This window comes from Acromyrmex echinatior, chromosome 2 (assembly GCF_024713525.1).
Source record: "Acromyrmex echinatior isolate Ae372 chromosome 2, ASM2471352v2, whole genome shotgun sequence".
Classification (NCBI taxonomy): domain Eukaryota; kingdom Metazoa; phylum Arthropoda; class Insecta; order Hymenoptera; family Formicidae; genus Acromyrmex; species Acromyrmex echinatior.
The window spans coordinates 1,665,602-1,689,360 of NC_141853.1; the positions used below are offsets into that span (position 1 = coordinate 1,665,602).

Genomic DNA, 23,759 nt, shown 5'->3' on the forward strand with positions numbered 1-23,759 from the left:
AAATTAGCACATGCGCCCTGAGGAAAATCTTTCAGTATCCGCATGTGCGAGGGGTGAAAATACACCAAGCTCTCGTCTGAGAAAATATCATTGAATATGAACAGTCGATCTTCGTATCTGTAATAGCATATTTTAACCCATAATAACGTATTTCTGCTTTGACGAAAATGAGTCCCGGGCTGGGTCGTGATCCTTTGCCATCGTACAACAGCACTTCTGTTGGTGAGTTCCAGAGAAAAGAATTCTAGCATTTGTAAGCGAGATTTATTCTTTCATATTAAAAAATTCTTATTTGTTAAAAACATGTAAAATAAGTAACATCTTCGATTTTTTAAATAAAGACGCAAAAACGTGTTAACGAGGGTTGCTTGCCTTATGAATGAAAGACGTTGCGCACGGTAGAAATATTGCCGCGTTTATATGAATAGAAAGTTTATGAAAAGCAATAAATCAAATTATCGATTCTTCTTTCTCCTTTTCAAGGAAACCCCGCACTCTGTTTGTGGCAACAGCCTCAACACATTTTATTCCAATTGGCGAATTTTTGCTTCGCATTGTCGTACTCGGCGCCGTCCTCGAAAAAGGGAATTTTGTTCATGCATTCGGTGCTAATAATAGGTAAGTAATTAGTTAATTATTTATATTATGGAATATATATTATGGGCGATGAAAAGAATACGTAGTGGTTTTATATTGTAAATTTTTTATGTGGAACTAATTCTGTACTATACATATAATAAATCTTATTAAAAAATGATAATTTCATTTCATTAAAATTCAATTAAATAAATTTCGCAGAGACAACACTCTGTGTGTGTGTGTGTGTGTGTGTGTGCGCGTGTGCGTGTGTGTGTGTGTGTGTGTATTCAAAGTTCGAGACATAAGACGTCTTAAAGATGTTTGTAAGACATCTTATGTCTCTATTTTAAACATAGCTATCTGGATTTTTTCTTGATCCTATTATTTATTTCTAGGTTTCATGTTGCTATCGGGATGGGCTTGGCACGTAATCTGCGCACCAGATATCTTCTCCTGGAATTTTAGTTTTTTATTACTGAATATCGGTCAATTAGTATATATTATTTATCAAATGAGACCTATCAGATTTGATCCCGAATTGGAAGAAGCTTATCACACGCTCTTCTATCCTTTCAAAGTAAGTTTTTTGGAAGAAAGAAGTTTTTGCAATGCGCTTCAGGATTAATTTTCTTTAACTTAGCTTTTTCCTTTAACTTTAAATTTACGTAGGTCTCACGAATACAATTCAAGCGATTGGTATCTCCAGAATTTGCGACGATAATGTCTCTTCATGCTGGTGAGGCGTACGCGATGCAGAATCTAACAAGAACAGACAGATTAGGCTTGCTACTCACTGGAAAAGTCAACGTCTTGAACGAAATCAATGGTTTTCTACATCCGATACTGCCATGTGAATTTTTGGATTCACCGGAATTCGAAAGCTCTCGAGCTTCCGTCGATGATAAATTTAAGGTATGATTTCAATTAATTTTTCATTTTAATCATTGAAATTTCTAAGTCAAATTAAATGTTTCAGGTATCCATCATAGCGGCAAGTTCCTGCAGATATTTGTATTGGCAACGATCAGCCTTGGAATATTTGCTAGTGAAGGAAACCTATCTTGCAACTGTTTTAACTACGCTAGTGGCACGGGATATCGCAACGAAGCTATATGCAATGAACAATAAGGTACTCTTTTAAAAGTAATTATACAAAAATTATCATTTTTACTTTAAAATTGAGTTAATATTTTATCATAAAGCTCTTCCTTTTTCTCTTCTCTCTTTCTCTCTTTCTTTCTCTGCAGCTCGTCCATTTGCATTATTTTTTAAAATTATTTATCTCATTGTTATTTTATTCATCTCATTCCTTATTTTATTTCGCTTTTGTTTTTCTTTTCTTTTTATTTTACTGTGTATTTACTGTGTTTCTGTCATTTTATTTCATTTTGCTTTTATATTTGTTATATACCTTTTCTTTTTTATATTTAATTTTTAGATTTTATATTATTTACTGTTCAAATGTCATAATTATAATTTTTTCTTAATTTCAATTTATTTTGTATGTTTTTTATTTATCTATCTATCTTTTATTAAATCTAATTGTTTCTATAATATTTAATATGTAATAATATTTATAATATTAATCATTTTTTTTAAATATAAAGTCTTTTTCCTATAATTTTATTCTTCAATTGTATTTTGATCTTATTACAATTTTAGATAATTAATAACAAAGGATCACACTTGGACATTCGTCTTCCTTCTATTAGTGCCAGCTTAGGGATCAACGGTAAGTATAGGAGCCTTTGAGCTTACAAGCAAATCCTGATTGCAAGAAAGAAACAACATCGACGTCTAACAATATACTTATTAACTAACAATAAGGTCAAATTGAACTCAAGATTGCTTTCCTTTTAAGAAACACAGCTCCTACAGCACAAAAGTTACAGCAACAATACTGCAACATTGCAGTAATATTGCATGTCGCAGCATTATTGCTGCAAGTTCTGTGCTATATGAGAGTCGATCATTATATAAAATCGTACAAATGTTGTTCTGTCTTTGTTATTCACTGAATATCAAGAAGAAATGACGTTTGTGTCCTTAAAAGAATTATGTTTCTTAAAAGGAAGTAGCCTGTATTATGTACTGTTTTATGTATAATAGAAGAAATTAAAAAAAAAAGGAATTATCTTTCTATATTTCGTGTTGTCTTAATTTATGTATACAGAGTGTTCTAAAAGTAACGATAAATCTTTCGCACAGGGATAAAATGGACTAAATTAAGAAGAAAAGTCCTCTATCGTTTTACAATTTTCGCAATCGTTAACAAGATTTGCTAAAAATTATCGAAAATTGGTTTTTCAATAATTTTTTACTCAAATACTATCAACTTTACAGAAAAACTGCAAGAGACAAAAATTGTTTATTTTCTTCTCATAAAGCTCTAAGAACTTTTTTTAGAATTTTTTCAGAATTTTTTAATACCATATTTTCTCATATTTTTTTATAAAAATAAGAAAATGTAGTACTAAAAAGTTGATAAAAAATTCTGAAAAAAATCTTAGCTCTATAAGAAGAAAATAAACATTTTCTCTTCTCTTGCAAATTTTCTGTAAAGTTGATAGTATTCGAGTAAAAAATTATTGAAACTCAATTTTTGGCAATTTTTAGTAATTAATATCTTGTTAATTATTGCGAAAATTGCAAAATGAGAGGTAGAGAACTTTTTTTCTCAGTTTAGTTCATTCTATCTCTGTGCGAAAGATCATTACTTTTAGAATACCCTATATATATATACACATATTAATCAACTATCTCATTGAATGATCGTTTATTTCAGTTAATAAGAAATCCAAGGAACGTGCAGCCAATGATTTGGCGAAGAAGGGCGTACCGAGTATGGAACCTCTTCCGGAGCTGCCGTCTTGTGATGACTTAGCTTCCAGCGGTGTGGAGAGCTGGCTTGACTCCTCCAGCAAATATCACAGCTGCGAGATCGTTGACGAAGAATAGCATTACGCCAACTACTCGAATCACGAGAATTTAATGATGGATGACGCCGATGACTTCGAACACGATATACAGGCCTTTGATTACAAAAACGCGGAGAGCTGGCCGTCATCATATGATGACTAGCAATAAAAAAAATAGCACAAATCCTTTAGCTTCCGTTTAATACATATTTGTGGATTTTAATTTGCTAATATAAAGTTACAGATTTTTAATGTTATTCCATAATTAACTAACGTTTAAATTTCGTTAAAATTAGAACCATTATAAAACTCAAAGGATTACATTCCTTTACTGATCGCAATATTATAATCATGATGTTGTGCACTGTAGATTTGTTGCCTAGCAACGAAATTCGCAACGAATTCGCACCTTTTGAAAAGCAGCTAATGTAAATTTAATACTATGTACATATCTGTAAATATCATACGATGCTTTCGAAGAATGAAAATTCTAGTCCATAAAACAGGAAACAAAACAGTGCTTACGAAAGTATTCTAAGAATTTTTGGAAAAAAAAACAAGCGTTAAATAAATCCAATGTTATAAGTAAATACATTATAAAAATGCGCCTATAATGTTTTTGTAAATATTGAAGTCGATCAAAGAATCGAACTTAGCAAAAATCTAGAATTTCTTACCTAAAAAAGTTTTTTACTAAAAATGTAAAAGAAATATCTACATATTTAATTAACTAAACTTCAAAAAATTATTTATAACAAAATAAATAAGAATATACTGATATTGAAAAGAGAATACTTCGTTAATTTTCTCATTACATTGATTCCATTTTACACATTCATTCGTTATATCTGGATATTTCCAATAAAAACATATCAAGAAAGGAAAATTATGATAATCAAACTTGTCTCTTTTTAAAAATATTTAAATAAAATATTTAAATAAATTATTATTATATATTTGCATATTTATATTCTTTAATTATAATATTAATTTAATTTAAAAAGTTAAATTTAAAAGTTATTTTCTTCAACCTCTGCAAAATTTTATTCTTTTATAACCACTTATATTTATCACGAAAAAGAACTAAATTTGAGCAGAGAAGAAACTATATGTAAAAGGACCGAATAAGAAGATAGAAACGAGTAAGAAGATAGAAAAACAGAAAAAGAGAACGAGAGAGAAAGCACCATGGTTAATAGAGCACATGAAGGACTCTCGAATGAGACTTATTGTTAATAGTAGTTGCTTTGGCCTCGAAAAGGGGGTTAACGAGCGGTGGTGCCATCTACGCGGAGGGCGTGGTGCTAGTTCCAAGGGTAGTTTAGTGTCGCGAGAGCCTCCAGAGGCGCGTCATCGTGCGGAGTGCAACCCCCGGAGTGTGCAGTTTCGCGCCCTCAGATCAGGGCGGCTAAGAGCGAGAGGGACGCGCGCTTGAGCGCGATCGAGCGAGGGGGTTGAAGGTGGACAGGTGGGCAGATGAAGAGGGGAAGCGGAAAAAGGGGTGAGAAAAGCTTTGCGGGGTGACCAACAAGAGAACAAAGCTGACTGGCGTATTCTGAATGTGCGCGTACGTCGGCAAGAGGAGATTCCGCGCGGAGATGAGCGTACAAGTGGCCGTCGTCCTTTGTGTTGCGTCCTCCCATCGATGAGACCGCGTTCCGCAAGTAGGATACCGTGGAAAGAACACAAGAACACCACCGTCACCGTCACCATCGACAGGACGAAGGACATGCCGTCCCTGAGGACTGCTTCTCCTCGTTTCTGACAACAGTGACCATGGCGTCCAACCTGTCGTGTAAACAGTGCTCCAGTGAAGAATGCAACCCGTTTTCCAGACTGGAGATGTTGCCATATCCCTGCTGACAAGCGGACGAAATATCTGGTATGTTGAGTACAGAGGGAAGAAAGAGGAGGTGAGGGGAAAAAGATGCTGTCGCGCATTTTTGAGCAACTTTCAGTGAAGCTACCAGAGGAGAGAGTACTGAGAGTAATGATCTCGCTGCTGGACTTGCAGTGTGCATTACTGTAGTCGCGCGGGAGATTCATAAAATCACGAATGAGAGAGCTGATGAGCATAATGTGTGATTATTATTGATCAATAGCGTAATGAAAACATGCATCTTGGATGCGTAATTGTTGCTCTAAGAGTCTCAGCAATATACAATATATTGTTTATTCATTCAGGTTGCTTTAAGCTCAATACAGCAAAATAAATAAAAAAGTTTCAGAAAAATTTTATATAGAGAGAGGGAAAATGAAAAAAGAAAGTGAAAAATAATATGTAATCGCTATTGATTAAAAGTAATACTGGCTGCTGCATATTATGTCAGAATACATCTTTTTGTTTAGTAATTCTAGTTTTTTACGTAAGCAAGTTCATAGAGATTAATTCTGATAGTTCTGCAGCTGATGCAAGAACATCTGATATTAGGTACTTATGGGACTTACGAGATACCGAAAAGGATAATCTGTGTTTAGAGACTTTCGCGTGGGTTACAAAGAGTAATAACAGTCGTTTGAGTTTGTGCTACGTTGTGTATTAGTCAGCAAAGCATAATTGGGTTATAAATGGAAAGTTGGCAAGTTATCTGTCATTGCCGATGACAGATGAGAGTTTGTGCTTCGTAATGCTCCGTAATCAAATGATGATCTTTCTTTCATTTGTAACATATGTATATTTTTTAAGCTATTCTAAATTAATAGAAAGCTGAACTATTGCAACTCAAATTCAAAGATTAAAATTTTTAATTTGTTAGCTATACTTAATAGTTAATAGACAGACATTTTAATCCTCTTAAAAACTTTTTTGGTTTAAATTAATCAAAAAATAAAACTGTAATATTTTATAAACGATTTGAATATTTAAAATTGAAATAAATTGAAAAATAGATGATTTTTCATTTTTTCCTCTTTGTTTTTTGCTTTTATTCTTCTTATTTTTTAATGTCTATATTTAAAAAACAAAAAATGTTTATTTTGAAAAATCATTTATTTATATTAATTAAATTCTATAATTAAAAAGGGATTAAATAAGAAAAAGACGGCGCTTATAATCGTTTCGCATGGTTTAATTATCAAAACTTTATTGTAACTTACGTTAACTCATCTTCACAGTATCAAGAAACAAGATTGCAATGCTCGTTTAGCTCTATAATAATTAAGGAAAAAGTTAGATTCTCGCTGAGATTTGTAAATCGTTCATGATGTTTCAGACATCAGCGACTGGGCGGCGAAGAAAGCAGAAACGTTTCATTAAAACAAATTCACGGGAAACTCGCGTTATTAATATAATTATTGTGACTTTACTTGTGATAATCTACATGATCGATCTATGTGATTCTTTTCTTACGTAGTAAGCCTGCTTTAAAAAATAATCGGTCGTGATGGTGTCACGCGGAATGATGATTGTTCGCGTCGCGAATTCCGACGAGGACAAAAAGAGTTCAGCGCCTTCATGTTCGCTGCTGTCGTCGCATACTCACAGTAGACTGAGGTGTATCATCTTACATTCCAAAAGACATATCGCTTATCCACCATAAGGTAAGGACTTAAAAAGTATTATTATGTAAATCATTAAAAATATAGCATATTAATAATTGAATATTAAAATGGCGCGATTATACGACAGGCTTAGAACATCCTATATATAAGTTGGAAATGATAAAAAAAATGTGCCATTTTGCAAAAGTGAAAGGTCGCGTTACAATGAATTAAACATTCTTTTCAACAATTAAGATCTCTATCTTATATGTTATAATCTCTCTAATCGGTCGCGTTCACGCTGTCTCGACGTAAAAGAAATTAATTGTGACATGCGATGCTAGAACATTTACCTGTTGCTTTACGTTCGTGCAAAGCAAACGACGAGATTGTAAGTAACTAACCGTTAACTTCGCAATTCGTAAGAATTCTGCGTGTAAGAGCGAAATGAAGCTTAACCTTCCAAGTATTCGAGAGAAATCGAAACGAGTAACTTTTATAAAAAAGAATGCTTTCAATTCTAAGTCATGTCATCAGAAGCTTAACATCGTGGAAATAGTAAATAAAATTTACAGTAATATAAACATTATTTATAGTAATATATATATAACATTAAAGATTTAATTAAACGAATTAAATAATTGTGTAGCTATAATTTATAATTTAATTTATTTCACATCAGGAAGAAAATATTCATTATTGCAGCTATTAATACACATTGATATATTCTGAATGATTTAACATTCGCGGTAAAAGTGTAGCTACTGCGTATATACACATTATGTACGTGTATGCAACATTTTGAATCTTACGATATGACGCAGCGCTCGTTGATACGTGCAGCTGCGTCATATAAGCCTCGTGTCAATATTTTTCATTTTGGACAAAAACACATTTGCGAATTAAATTTCAGATATCGCATTTCGACAAAACGGAGACTTCGTAATCAATTTGTCGTTACACGTGTGTCATAGTATATAGCAGCCTTTAAGAAAGAGGGTTGCATGTAGCAGACCGCGTGGTTCCTTCGTTGCTGTCGATATAGGCAGATGTAGGGTCGATAGCCCTCCCTTCTCGTACGGCGCTCGCGCCAACCCCACGCGCCACATTATAGACAGCGGCTGGCTGTTTACTGGAAGAGTAAACGTTACCCCATCGAAGAGCTTTCTTTTCTACCGTAACCTTCGGTCTCCACAGTCCGGAGAATTAAAAAACTCATTCCTGTAAATATTATTTAAACAATATTTAAAATCGTCCTATTAAGGATAATATAGCTCGATATCGCATTTTCTCTAGCAAATTTCATTACATTGTCCTTATGTATGTTCGATTTTCTTCTCCTTTGAATTTAGGAGAGTTTATTTTTTACTTTATACGATAAGTAGCTTTGCGATTTGCGAATTTTACTTTCAGCCGTGGGATGATTGAGTTTTATTGCTTGGTTGATTGTGATTAGCCTTTCTATTGGCTTATAGTGAATTCGATCATCCGTATTCTATACACCGGATTACTGCGCATTAAAAAGACTACTTTATATAAAGTATGTAAATGCAGTGACATAATATAATCAACTTTGACAATCAAATAATACATGTATATTTTGTTAGTAACGTGACAATATCATTACTGGGTATTTAATTTTTTTAATATTTATATGTTTTTGCATTAATTTTACTAATTTTATATATAGCAGTTTTTAATAGAGATGCACTGGATATTTGGAAAGTATCCGGTATTATTATTCGACACTTTTTTTACTATCCAATCGGACAATCGGATATTATTAGTATCCAGGAATATATCCGGTTGAAATTTGATATCATTAAATTGTATTTTTTTTCTTATCCAAGTTCTAGAAATAAATATGCATATTCATGATGTTATAATATCTTATATATTGTTGAAAAATTACAATCTTTTACCTTGTAAAACTGCAGCAAAATATGGTCGTTTTGTTGTATAAAATCATTATAAAATATTAAAAATCAAGTTATTTGTTGTTTTGTTCTCTGTACTTGGTTTCAAGGAGTATTCACAGAATAATATATCACAAAAATTTGTTTAATAGTATTGGCTGATCTCAAAGACATAAAGCATAGCTGCGTCATTCGTATCTAACTAATATAATATTAAAAATCAACAAAAATGAAAAAGAGGGAGCATGAAGACGGCTAAACATCTTCTCTTTCTAATATTGCGATTAATTGAACAGAAAGAGATAGAAACTGGCCGTTTTCGCGACTTATCACTCTCATTTTTATTGATCAATTTTATGGAGCAGTCCATGCTGTTTGTATTTGGCTGATACTAGCTTATTTTAATTGATTGTTTGACTGATACTTTTAGCTGATATCTCACAATCAAAACTTTCTGATATTGAAGGATTTCAATTAATGATGCGACAAAATGATAAAAAGACAATGCGCTCTGCCACATACAGTTGTGACTTATAAAATAATCACGTACAAGACAGACGTCGAGAAGTCGCGCAAAACTATTTACATGCGATGGACTCGCTCACGATAAGCTTGACGGGGCAACAAGTGTCCCGGCGTAAATCCAAGTGCAAGTCCAACGTGCTCCAGTGAAGACCTTGACTCGGCAAACATTTTTATAAGAAGATTTATTTGCATTTGTTAACACTGTTTCATAAGTTATTTTTCTTTATTATTAAATTTAAAATATAAATTCAGCTCAATTATAAATTTCCAGTAAAACGTATTTAATTTTCATAAAAAACCAATTCTCATTTTTAGATTTTTTTTTCTTATTTTAATTAAGAGGTTGAAATGAATTAAAAAAATTTTAATCAATGACTATTTTAAATTAATCTATGCATAATTTAATCAGACTATCTAAAACTTAAAATTTATTTATCTGTTAATCATTTTTTATGAACTTCCAAATAATATTGAATGCACCGACATAGATTTACAAATAAAGAAAATGTGCAGTGGATACAATGCCAAAAAATTACAGGAAATTTTAGTGTTCGAAAGTAGGCGATTCCATTTCTATGTAAAGTAAGTAAACGAAATAAGTTAGGCAATCTCATCGACATAAATTGGATTGACCGATCAAACGCCGCACTGTTGAATCTGTCTCTGTCTCATGTGGCTTGTTGGCTTGTTTCGGTGGAAATCGAAGGATTGAAGGGCGAAGGGTTAGCTTCCAACCCTACGCCAGCTTAATCCAATTCAAAAGCTGTCCGACAAACCGCCGCTGTCCATCGTAAAACGAATCGAGAATGATAGAATGTGTCCTCTCGGTGGTTCTAGATCGATTCTAGAATGGTTACGTGACACCGGAATGATTACGTGACACTGTTGTATTTCACCCTCCTAATTTGCATTTTTATACAGTGTCGATTTTGCAACGTTTTTGAATTTCTATTAGGTAATAGAATAAGTGAATAACCGAATAATTTCTTCTCATTCAAATTTTCTCTTTTTAACCCACTGTACACACTTGTTTTTTGCACCTTAGATATACACACTGGGGTTCCTGAGACCCCATCCATATTTGTTACCGTTAACTTCTGTGAAAATGGATATATTTTAATTAATTTTTTTTTTTACAATCAATGAAGAATTGATTAAGGAACTAGCTTATAATGTGTAAAAGTCAATAGAATTAAGAAACTTCGAAATATATAGGTTCAAAGAAAAAGAAAAATTTAGAAATGCGGAAAAATCTCGATTTAAAAAGTTGCGCTGGGGACCCCAGTGTGTATAGCTAGAGTTAATATAGAGATGTATACGGAAAGGTTCCATTTATGTCTACATTAAAGTGTATTGTGTGCAAAATTGAAATATTTATGATTAAAATTAAACTTTCTGCAATTAAACTTCATTAATTTTCTAAAAATATTCTAAAATTAATAGAACCAACGTTTCCTATACAAGCTGACATCTTCGAGGTCGGAACAAAGTGGCGAACGGAAGTAAAATCGCAAGGAAGCGATTGTCGTCACGCGAGCCATATCTTTCCCGTCGACAAGATTATTTTCATATTTTCAGGAGACCCAATTTACATACGGACTCACGGTACGAGCAATAAAAGAGAGCGCACACATTGGTTTTCTCGTTTTTTTTCCCGATACGTTATCGACGCTAATTTGTTGGCTGGAATTGAAGGAAGCCAATTAACCTAATTTAAATAAAAATACGATCGACATAAAAATATAGAGTTTCAACGTCACACGCGCAACGTATTAATGGACCTTTGAAATATTATTATTCTACTATTTAATTATTACTACTACTATTTAATAATATTTGCCAGTTTTAAAGTTAATTTTAAGTAAAATTATTTATTGTTCATTAAATTAAAAAAAAAAGATTAATACACATTTATTCAAATATAATATACAATTCCTTAAAGCAGTCGACATAAACGAGACAATTGTATTGTGCATAGAAATTAAGTTATTACATACTTTTGTCAAAATTTTAACGCTGTAATAGTAATCATCAACTATTTGTACGATTCTAAAAACTCTTTTCGATATTTGATTCATGGCTTAAAAATTAAACGTCGCGCGAGTAAAAATTCGAAGCGTCGTAAAGTCAAGCTGCACACGTTGCAAGGAAGCTTTTAAAACCTCACATAAATCACCACACCCTGTTATGATGTCACGTGATTTACCCTGACCCAGCCGAGCCCATGCAGAACTCGCGAATAAGTCTTCTAGGGCGATAGTGAGTACAGCCAGTCACGAAAGCTCCGCTTTCGTGCTTAATTACCATACAAGCTCTAAGTCGATACAGAGGCATGATGACCTTGAAACTTTTCGGCCGTTCATAAGAAGTATCTTCAGCAAATTCGTTCGTTTCGTGTGACGCATTATCGCTCTGATGTTATTACATGGATTAATCGGTACAAGAATATATCAAGAATGTATGCAGGTAACATCGAACTTTAGTAATGAACTTTTAAAATCTCTTAAAAAATGGAGATAAATTAAAAAATTTTATTTTCAAATTTGTCATTTTAATAATGTTTCAAGAGTATTCTTATATTTTATATATTATTTTAATACATTTTACAGAAACTTTATCGGACATTCTAATCACCGCAAATTCTTTTCCTATTTACAGAAAAATGAAATTTTAATATGTTGTAAGTAATTGTCTACATGCACGAAAGCAAATATATATATTTTAAGCTGCTTCGCAAGTATAACGTTAGTAACTTCTACATATTTATCAATTGGATAAAAAAATAAAAATAAAAAGTGTAATACTTATACTTTTCATAAGTGTTAAACATATATAACATATATAATATAATTCACGAATATTTAGTTATTAATTTTACATCTACAGCATACAATAAATATATTTGTTCTTTTATATACATAATTATTTATAATATTAAAATTCTAAATAAGAATGAATTTTGTGCGGTGATTAGAACATCAAATAAAATATCTGCAGAATATATTAAGATAATAGGAATAATCACACACGGTATAACAATAGTTGATAAAATCTACAGTTAAAATCTCGCTCGCAAAGCCGATTATCTAGTTACTTTGCGTTTCCTTTTGCGAGGAATAGTTCACGTCATGGCGAGATTAAAGCAAAAGAATATGAAGATAGGATCAAACTTGTATCGCGGTGCGACCTAAGCTGCGAATTAGGATTTGCATAACGAAATGCACGAGCTGCCCTTGCAGAAGGCAGACGTTAACTCTTTAGAGATTGTATAAACGTGAAATCAAGTTAATGTGTTTAGGAAATCTCTCAGGCAAAACTAGACCATATCAGAGATGAATCAAGCGTAAACAATATCCGGTTTTGAAGCTCTTAATATAATTAGCTTTCTCTGCACAATTCACGGTATGATACGACCTATATAACTGCTGTTTTAAATATAAATTCTATATCGACTGTTTTATTTGGGGAATCTCGGTCGTCGATTTATAACACTTTTGTATAAAAATAATGAGAGCAGTGTCTCACGAAGAGCGAGATTGTACAAGTGAAACTGTCACAGTAAAGGTTTAAAAATGATATTTATATTTGCAAGCCATATTCTTTACGGTACTACGAATCGTTGTAAAAATAGACTGAATCCAATTATCAGATTTGAATATTTAATTAAATAGTGTCCTCTTTCGGATATAGATTTCAGGTATACATTTCAGGTATCGTTTTCGCAGAATCATATGCAAGAATATTCAATTCTTATATTCAACGCAGAAGAAGAATATAATCAAAATTCTGATAATGAAATATACATGCTGCCTTGATCCTAGATTCGAGTTTACATGCATTGTTGAATCAGGCCGGAAAGAGTGTCTTAATTTCTGGGTAGGCTGACGTAGTTCCGTTAGATGGAAGCGTGATACCGATTCTCCCGGACGGAAATATCGAAAATCGAATGATAATATTGAATCATTCTGAGAGCGGATCCACGATTATTGGCGCGTGCTGTGTCAGCGGAAAGGACGTTAAATGGCATTTCTGGTTGTTTCTGGCTGGTTGCACAGCTCGTATCGACGGCATGCTTTGCAATACAAGTCAATCGAAATTTTCTTTCACGTGATTTTATTGTTTTTATTAATACTTATAAGATTGCACAAACCAGTGACTTTCTTATCCTGCAGTCACAATCAATTCTGAATTAACAACTGAATCAATTAGAATGACATACAACTTATTTTTACAAGAAAAGAACAATTGTAAAATCATTTTAGTTTCAATTTTAAAATTGTAAAATCATGATTTAATGCAGATCTTTATCACATAGATGGATATCAATACTTTCATGTATTGATTGTTAAATATAAAATTTCTAATTTTGGATAAGAATTGCATGCATTCATTCTATTCAATGTAAAAAAACCTATTAAAATGTAAATTGCTAGCTTCACATTACGTAGTATATAAGAAATCACGTGGGATCGTTGGATCGAAGCAAAAGCAAGAAATGGAATTTATATGAAATGAGTTTTATATGAAACTCAATATGTTCTTGAGAAAAGTATCTTAATAAATTACACAGATGTATCTTCGAAGAGACAAGATGTATTTTAGAAAAGCCAAGAAGTACGTGCCAAGAGGTTTTGTCCGATTTTGCGGTCTGGAGGACGCCTCTGCATTTTCGGCGGTATTCTGTACAGTTCAACTCGAAAGCGGATAAAATCGACTTTCTTGATGGCGATGACGTAGTCGATCCTTAACTGCATGCTATTTCGAGATTTTCGCCATTTCGATTAGAAAATATCCCGCGAAATCTTTGGGTCGGCGGCGAAACGAAACGTTAAAGTCACGCAGGCCCTCATGGCGCGACCTCGAAGATAATAAAGCTCAGATATTACATCCCAAATCACGAAGAGTCAAATCGATATTCCACGTTAATCGTTCAGTTGCTTTTGGCTTCTGCTGTAAATCTGACAGCTAGTGCTTAACTATAATTTAGATAAATTAAGGGCAAGAATATATACAATGCCCCAATATAAAAGGTCGACTCTAGCATATTGAAAACATTGGAGATTATCAAAAAATTATTCATAGAAAATAAATTTTTTTAAATTTGAGATTAATTCAAGTGGTGACACCTTAATTGGCTAATATTCGTCTAATAATGATTTTAGATCTTGTTTAGATCCCGGAAAAAAATGTTATACATACAATGGACATATCATATAAATATATATAAAATATATTAGGTGTTGGAATTAATTCGTAGCGTTTTACAAGTGATGGGAAGTACTTTCATTAATGTATTTTTTAATGCTCATGTGAAATAAATAACATTCTTTCATTAAAAAACGCTACGAATTAATTCCAACACCTAATATTATATATAAAATATGTTACTATTATATATATATATATATATCGTTTTATATAATTATATATGAAACATTTTTCCCCAAGACGAGATAACATTTGAGATATGCATAAATAAATAAAGTATTTTTCAAAAATTGATATTTTTATTTTTATTTTAAATTGATATTTATATTTTTATTTTGTACTTTTTACTTTATTTTATAATATTTAAAGATTTAGAGAAAATAGCATCAGATATTTCTTAAATATATACTATAATATTTAAAACAATTTAAAGAATGTAAATAATTTAAAGAGTATTAAAACAATAAGATAGAATTTCCAAAACTGATTTCAACGAAACGTTAAAAAGCTTCATTTCGAGTTAAAATGAAAATCCTTAAAGGAATTTTTGGCGTTTGCCAAGAAAAGTCGTTTTTTTAAATATAAAATAGTTAAATGAATAGCGTAAGTATTTATATTAATGGTGAAATCGATTTTATTGACCTTAAAGTATATTAAAGGGAAAAGGTTACTGAATTTCCTCAACTATTTTTATTGAATGAATTTATTTTTTTACACTTAGAATAAAGAAGATTTTATAATACAGTTTGCATTATATTTTTATTGATAAAAAGAATTCCTAGATAAATGATTTTAGCCTTTTCAGACTTTGTATATATTACAATAAAAAAATTTAAAGATATTATCCGTTGATATTATTTAATTCTAATTTAAAAAAACAAATAAATTACAGCAATTAGAAATCGGCACTGTAATTAGTGCGCTTAAATAACTAATAGACCTTAATGTCTCTTGAAATGTATTTCATATTAATGCATGTATGTACACGTACATTTCGTGTTAAATTCTAACCTTCTTCAGCGTAGAAAAAACAATCAATTTTCGCTATGCGATCTGCATATGTATTTTTCCATGGTCAGTCAATATGCTGGATAATCTCATGGAAATTGAAACCTTAGAATTACGTATGCAGAAGAGCATTTTAATTTGTGATCCGCAAGATCGTTATCCGTTTTTAATTTTATATCATTGACTTTACAAGACGTTTTACATTGCATCATTTTATATAATTTTATCTGGACTTTATACTGCGTTATTATTATTTTTCTGCACGTGATCCTGAGGTCTCAATGTTCGTGAGACTATTCAGCATATTAACTGGTCATGGAAAAATATATAGGAAATAACCAAAGGTTCCTACGTATACAGATCGCATACACTATTAGAAATGTAATCATGAGCTTCCTTTATATGTAAATGAAATTCGTGATTATAAGTAATAACTCGAAATTAAAAGTAATGAATGATTTAACTGAAAATTAAGTTACAGTAATTACTTAAATGAAATGAACATGTTCATTAAATTTATGAAATTTAATATACTTTTAATAAAATTTTATGAAAAGTACATTAAATTTTATGCACATGTACACAAATATATATACTTTTTAGTTATAAATACATTAAATTTAATGTCATGAAATTAAATTCAAATTGTGTAACTTAAAAGTTAATAAAAATAAAATTTAAGAACATTTCTAACAATGCAAACGAAAACTCATCGTTTTTTCCACGCTGAAGAAGGCTAGAATTTAATCGAAACGTACGTGTACATATATGTATTAATACATTAATGTGAAATACATTTCAAGACATTAAGGTCTGTTACTTATTTAAGCGCACCAATTACAGCACCGATGTCTAATTTATTTGTACTTTTAAATTAATTTTAATTCAAGAAATCTAATTTCGACTTATTTATATTATTTAATTCGATCGATATCTAATATCTGATAAATAATAATAATGTATATGTTGGAAAAATAGACAAAATTTTGAAAAAAATTTATGTATAGTATTAATTACTTGAAAAAAATTAATATATATAGTATGAATTACTTAATATAAAATGTACATAAATTGAATTAAAAACGGTTAATATGATTCCTGTAAAATCAAGTCTGAAGGGATTAATATCCCTTAGAAATTTGTCACGGATCTACACTAGTGCTATCTAATTTTTCAGTGGTGGAGGTGCTCCGAAGAAAGGGGGCGAAATCCACTGCACCTACACCTATACGCATACACTTTACAACGCAAAGCAAGGTTCCATATGGATTTACAACTTCCTATGCAAAACGAGGTCTCAACTAAACTTATGTGTCTAGTTTTTCAATGGTGAAGCCCTAAAGGTGGGGTGAAAGCCACTGCACCTACACTTAACGCAAAGTAAAGTTTGATATATGGGTTTGCAACTTTCCACGTAAAATTTAAATTACAAAGTTAAACACACATTTATATTGTCAGCTTTATTTGTTAATAACTTTTTAATGAACGACTGTGTAACGATGGAGTTCAAGCACGACTTTTCACGCAAAGCAAGATCCATCCCGCACACTTCCTCCCCTTCATCAATTAATATAAATATTATTTATTTTACTATTTTATTTTCTAAAAATGACTTTTTCATAGGGGTCGCTAAAAATCCGTTTAAATTTCCGCTTTCATTTTAACACGAAATAAAAATGAAAAAATTTTTTACAAAATTTTATCTAAATCGAAAATAGTCGGCTTTCAGAATTTTATTAAAAAAATGAATACATTGATAAATACATTTCTTCTAAATTTTTAAAGATTGTTATTTAGAAGGGACCAACGTTCGACTTACAGGAGTCAAAGGTGATGGCACGTATCACGCGCCCTCGACAAAAAATGGCGAACACGACTGATTCACCTGCGACGGCCGGCAGCAGCCTCCTTTCGTCTTCAACAACGACACCATTTCCCACCTCGACAACATCGGCAGCAACTTATTCGAGCGAAAATTACACCTTTAACTATAGTGGTTTGTCGAACCTGGGCGGCTACTCACTGGACGATTTCAACTACACGGAACTGTGGTTGGACGTCTGGAATGGCACTGAGGTCAGCAATGTCACCGAGAGACTGAACGCGACGGTGTTGTTACCGAGTGGCTATTGTGATGAATGGGAGGCTGCTCAGCATAAGCTCTTCCAGGTGAAGATACGTTTTGAACAATTTCTAAATTCTTTTTTAAGTTTCTAAGATCTTTCCTTCGCGTATAAATAATAATCAATGCTTTCAATAAAATCTGTCTTTTGCAAAAATTCTACGAAAATTTTGCTCTATTTAAAGTTTTGGAGAAAGAATGTTCTTTATATATAATCCTACATTACTCGTGTAATTTTTCTTAACGCAATTACTCGCGTAGGATGTTTTTAAGTCCAATATTATATTTCAATTTTTGTTTTATTATACAATTTAAGAAAAACGATATTTTCTTATTTAAAATTTATTCGACCTAACAATTATCTCATGATGTTTAAAAAAAAACATATAATATTCTATATATTCTTCAGATAAGAATAAAAGCAAAAATGTTTTTTTTTTATTGTAAAACAATATACGCTAAATACACATAGTGTGTATAAACAATTCATACATTTAACGAATTTATAAGGCTGATACTCCACGCGAATAATGAAGGATTAATAATTTGAATATTTTCTTATCATTTAAATTTATTATTGATTATATTAATTTCAGGCAGCAAATTTATTTTTTGCGGCTGCGTTTCTGGTGCCACGCTCGTTCAAGGCTTCCGTCTTGGCTCTTCGCACGTTTCTCACGGCAGGTTTCATGTTGGCGGCTCTCTGGGCTGGGTTCACCATATGCGCTCTAGATGCCATGTTATGGTGCTTGGCCCTTGGTCTGTTAAACGGCATTCATTCGTTGATACTCGCCTGTCGATTCCTGCCTCCGGCTCTTAGCCCCGAACTAGCCGAACTTTATTTGAAGCTCTTTAAGCCTTATAAGGTTAGCAAGAAGCATTTCCAGGAACTGGCAAAGGAAGCGAGAATACTCAAGTTGGATTCCGATCAGACCTACGCAACGGAAGGGGTCACGCCGGCGGATAGGAGGCTGTCTATTCTTTTACGTGGAAAGTGGGTCTTCTTTTCAGTTAAAAGTTAATTCTTTTAAACTAGAGGTGTCATTTCTTGTGAAAGAAGGCTAATCTTAATTGAAATTAAAAGCTAATTGAAATTGAATTAATACAGATGCCTTTTATCTTATATTTGCTTTCATGAAATTAATATTGAGAAATATAATTTTAAAACTTTCATGTCCTTCATTCAATCTTTTTTCATATATTGCATTAATTTATTATTGGAGAAAATTTTATTAAGCGTTGTCTGGCTTAAGGGTATTGCATGCAATTTCGATGTCCGAGTTTCTTCTCTTATTTCAGAATGAAGGTAACTTGTGACGGAACTCACTTGCACTACATCAGAGCCTACCAATTCGTCGACTCGCCCGAATGGGAGGCCACGCATGAAAACGATGCCGACGTCTTCCAGGTGACGATACTAGCCGAGGAGCCCAGTACGTATATCTGTTGGACGAGAATGAAGTTACTCAGGGTGCTCCGGCATAGGCCATTGCTCAAGGTCGTTCTCAACACTCTCATCGGTAAGGACATTACGTCCAAGTTGTATGCCCTTAACGAGCAGCTCGCTGGTGTCGCGGCCGCCAGTGAGAACGCCACGTCGAATCCTTACAGGGGGGTCACGAGAAGCCTCAGCGTCGATGCCGTTAATACAGAAACCGCCGGAAGGGTTCGATCGACGACCTGGAAAGCGCAGAAACAGTATAGCAATTTGCGTAGTGACAGTAAGTGTCGCAACTTATTTCTCTTTTCCTTGATGATTCAAGCAACAGTTTCTTAATTCTACATAGACTTTATATTATCCTAGACATTTAGATCCTGATAATTAATCTCTTATATTACGAAGATACAAAGAACGTGTTTATCGTAATTTTATATTTCGCTTTGTGTAATTTAATCCATCATCTACGTCAGGACCTTCATAATTCGATTTACGTAATCGGTCATACAAGCAACATATTCGCTCGTGTGTGACAAATTGGACATTATAAAAAGGCTAATCTTTAAAGGCTAACCAAGATAATTGTGTGTCCCCAGGGAGTTCTTTGGCCCGGTATTCCCACCAGTACTGGGCGCCGGTAGTGGCGAACCATTTTCCGCCAACCTCGCCATTCATTCAAAGCCAAAACCTCGGCTACTCGTTACTGCCGCAGGGTGACCAGTTCTCGCCACCTCCGCGAGCACCCGTGCTGACCCACCACCCTCCCGTGGCGCGGCAGCGAAGCGGGGATACTGGCGGCGATTACACCCTGCTACCTCAAACACCGAAGCTCGAGAGGAAACGTTCGAGAAAAGGGACTCGAGAGGTACGTTGATTTCATTCATTAACTTCGTTACGTTGACTTCATTATAGAGATACGATAGAGGATCGAGTGCCATCCCGTGGTGCGGAAAATGTAGCAGCTATTTTTAAATCAAATAAAACGTGATACAGACGAATTTTAAAAGCGAACTAACAAAAAAGAGTGCATTTTAGAGCGATGTCTTTATGCTTCATTTTTTTTCTGGATTTAATCGTCATTTTATTTACGTTTTTTAGATTTAATATCAAATATTATGATGATTAAAATAAAATTTCGTATGTAATTTCCTTATTTAATAAGTAATTTTCTATGCTTTCTATATATAATGACCTATTGTATTGCTTGGGAGAGAACATATTTCTTATCGCCATCATTAGCGCTTCCTCTTTCCAAACAATCAAACTGTAGTATACTTGTGTTTCTACAAATAAGTTTATGCTATTCTGATTGCTGTCCGAATATACTTTGGACCCCAATCTATCACAAATACATCAAGATATTTAGATTCTCCTTTAGCAAACCTAAATTGTCTAGTACCTATACTTTAATGCATCGTATTAGAGATGTAATTACAGTTTCTAACATTAAACGATGTAATTACACTGTTTTATATGTATTAAACTGTAGACATTTCTCCGTACATTTGCGCTTACCGAGGTTTTCGCCGATCTAAAGATAGCAGACCGTAATCCATTTTAACAACTTTAACAGCTTGATAAACAGATATCTAACATACGTGCACGTGTAAGATACGATTTAATCTTCCGAAACTGATGATGAGTCTATTGGACCTACTTAATTATATTCTTTATGTAGGGAAGTAATTAGTTATTTGTAACGTTACGATTACAAATTACTTTTGAAAATCAGTAACTAGTAACGATAATAATTAATTACTTAGTTTTTGAAGTCCGGTTTTTCATTATCTAGTTAACTTGTGGTTAAGCTTAACCTGACGTTTTACCCAATGGACTTCATTTATAACATCATCATAGAAGAAACTCATTAGATAAAACATCAAATTAATCACAAATTAATCAAATAATGGAAAACTATGTCGGTAACCAGACTTGGTAACGAGTAACTAGTCACTTTAAAAAAAATAATTCTATTCTCCGTCTTTATGTTACATCTGTAAATGTGAATTATTAAATGTGTTACTAAAATAAACTTAGTATTATAACTAAACTAGTATTATACACACACACACACACACACATTCTTTTTTATACGAGTAATTTTAATTTCTTCGAAATTAATTAGTGCTTTTTAGTTAACATAATATAAATTAAGTAGATCTCACAGATCCAACACTAATAATTGCGTATTTTGACGTCATCTCCGGAGAGTTAATATTACTTAAATATTTTCTGATATTCTTAAATAAAATTCTTTGTTTTTGTATTTGACTTGTCAACTGATATTATTTGTTATCATTTTGAAAGAAATCTTGTCACCTCCAAATAGATCAAAATAGATCTTTTAAGCTTCTTCCTGCAGGGAGAAAATTAAATTAATTGTTTAATATTTTTTTATTCTAACTTTATCATAAATTATAAAATAAATGTTCCAGGTGACCTTCGAGACACCGGTATGACGCTCGCCCGACGGGGAAGGGCCTGCCAGCGTGCCTCTACTTTCACTGTCGCCGCAACGCTCCGCCTAGCCCCGTCGTGGTCTTGTCATCATCATAAAGCACGCCGCAAAACTCACCCTTTGAACTTCCGGTGGACACGATACCGATGAATGGCCTATTTCCTCGGAAGAGAGAACGCAACGGTCTTGGTACCGCATGGATTATGCTTCGGTACCACGAAGATTCTTGGTACCACAAAATCGCAAGAGCGCTGGTGGAAGAAGTCGTTGGGCGTAGTTTTGACGTGTGCAATTGATTTTCATATCTTGCAAGTGCCACGCCTTACAGAGACACGCACGCACGTGTGAAATCGAAACCGCGATGGCGGCCGTTAAAAATAAAAAAAATATTCCGATATCCTTCGATCACGTTTGGGGTATCCATCAAAGTTTCGAGAGATGAATCGAAATTCGATCGTGTGGTGGAGATGAATGTGAATCGTTCATTCATTGACGTGAAAAGTAAGAATAAAGGAGAGAGAAATCGTAAACAAAAGATTAAATATAGATTATATTATATTAATGAGCATCGCCTCTGTGTACACTTTTACATCGACTGTGATTACAACGGATATAATTATTAAGTCTTTCAGAGAAACGCTGATTATATACACATACAAGAAAAACACGTGCGTAAATAGCTGCCGTGGTAACCATACACGCATATCTCGCATTTGCGCGAGTTAGGATATCCTTCGCGCATAACGATTTTGATATATATACATTTGCATTAAAAAAAAAATCCTAATTCTACAGATTTTTTTTTTCATCCTATTCTCTTATCAATGATTCCAAGCAAACGCCAGTTATTCATTTATACATAAGCAATAATCGGTAAATCGCTTAATCTATGAATTAAATAGTATTTTGCATTAATGTAAAAATACATCAATATAAAAATAATATTTGATTGCTATGTATTATTAATGAAGGACATCCAAACAGCGTAAACAAGTCGGGATTGTTGTATAAAATTAGTGCATAAAATGCGCATTCACGATAAATATAATATTTCGAGAAAACACGCAGCAATTTGTGAACAGAAAATTGCATTTGCACATTCCTTAATCAATTGTAAAATAAATAAACAGAAAAAAATAAAGATGAAATGAAAAAACCAGCCGAATGATCCGGGTGTAATAAAAACAGATAAGTGCTTTGTTAAAAAAAAAAAAAAAAAAAGAAACCTGCAATAAAGTGCTTCGAAAATCGTAGTTAATGGCGAGATGCAAATTATAAAAAGCAAAGTTTAATTATTCGCGCAGATTAAACGAAAGAAAAGCTAATATGCGTCGTGTGTGACACGTAGAAGAAAAAAAACATGTGTGTTTGTATGTTTCTATGTTTATATAATCACCGCGTGTGAGAGTGAAGCCGTAGAAGATCAATAAAGACGCACAAACGATTAAACAAAAAAACGTAAATGGAATAAAATTAATAAAAACGGCTGTGTAGAATCAAGTGTAAATGTTAAACACAAAAATGGTTGTAGAATATTGTAACGTTACGAAGGATTGTATGAAGTTTTAAGAGGCGCACACGTCGGAAAAGATCATCATTGTTTAAAGTAAAATTTATTTTTACCAAATTAGATTGTTGTAGTATTCTGTCATTATGTAATTGTTTTCGCGAAAATTGAATTTATATATATATACAATGTGTAACATATATAGAAACTTTATACATTTGTAATAATCAAAATTTGAAGAAGACTGAGTTACTATAACTTTGTTAATTCTTATAATATTTGCTGTAATATTTAAAATTTTATTAATATTAGATTTGTTAAATTACTTTTAGAATTAATTTTAGAACTCTCTAAATTGCGCATACAGAAAATTCTTATGTTTGCAAGACTGTTCTATTTTCCGACGTAGACAAGAGCCTAAAGAAAGAATCTGTTTGAGTGATCTTTGTTGACGTTATGTCAAGAAAATAAATGAAATCGCGTAAGATGAACTGCAGCAGCGACACATCAACATCACGACGACATTGTATGTAATTATTATTTATGATTACAGTATGTTCGTTGACTATTACGTTAGAAATAAAAATTACGTTGAAAAAC

General features: G+C 32.6%; 2 protein-coding genes across 8 annotated transcripts; both read left to right on the forward strand.

Annotated features, from left to right (window-relative positions):
* LOC105145621 (popeye domain-containing protein 3) lies at positions 1-5,741 on the forward strand. Its single transcript, XM_011055302.2, has 7 exons — positions 1-222; positions 484-618; positions 975-1,156; positions 1,249-1,491; positions 1,556-1,708; positions 2,242-2,311; positions 3,365-5,741. The coding sequence occupies exons 1-7, from the start codon at positions 168-170 to the stop codon at positions 3,535-3,537; spliced, it is 1,011 nt and encodes a 336-aa protein (XP_011053604.1). The 5' UTR covers positions 1-167; the 3' UTR covers positions 3,538-5,741.
* On the forward strand, positions 5,238-23,758 carry LOC105145619 (popeye domain-containing protein 1-B). 7 transcript variants are annotated; one of them, XM_087416785.1, is made up of 8 exons: positions 5,238-5,379; positions 6,710-7,037; positions 16,812-17,014; positions 17,456-17,803; positions 18,353-18,750; positions 19,056-19,477; positions 19,791-20,059; positions 21,630-23,758. In XM_087416785.1, exons 4-8 carry the CDS (start codon positions 17,468-17,470, stop codon positions 21,651-21,653), a joined length of 1,449 nt encoding a protein of 482 aa, XP_087272911.1. In that variant the 5' UTR covers positions 5,238-5,379; positions 6,710-7,037; positions 16,812-17,014; positions 17,456-17,467; the 3' UTR covers positions 21,654-23,758. The 7 variants fall into 7 exon arrangements, with proteins under 7 accessions (XP_087272911.1, XP_087272912.1, XP_087272909.1 ...); XM_087416786.1 differs by having other exon boundaries at positions 16,812-16,928; positions 17,420-17,803; XM_087416783.1 differs by having other exon boundaries at positions 16,812-16,928.
* Position 23,759: the final 1 nt, after the last annotated feature.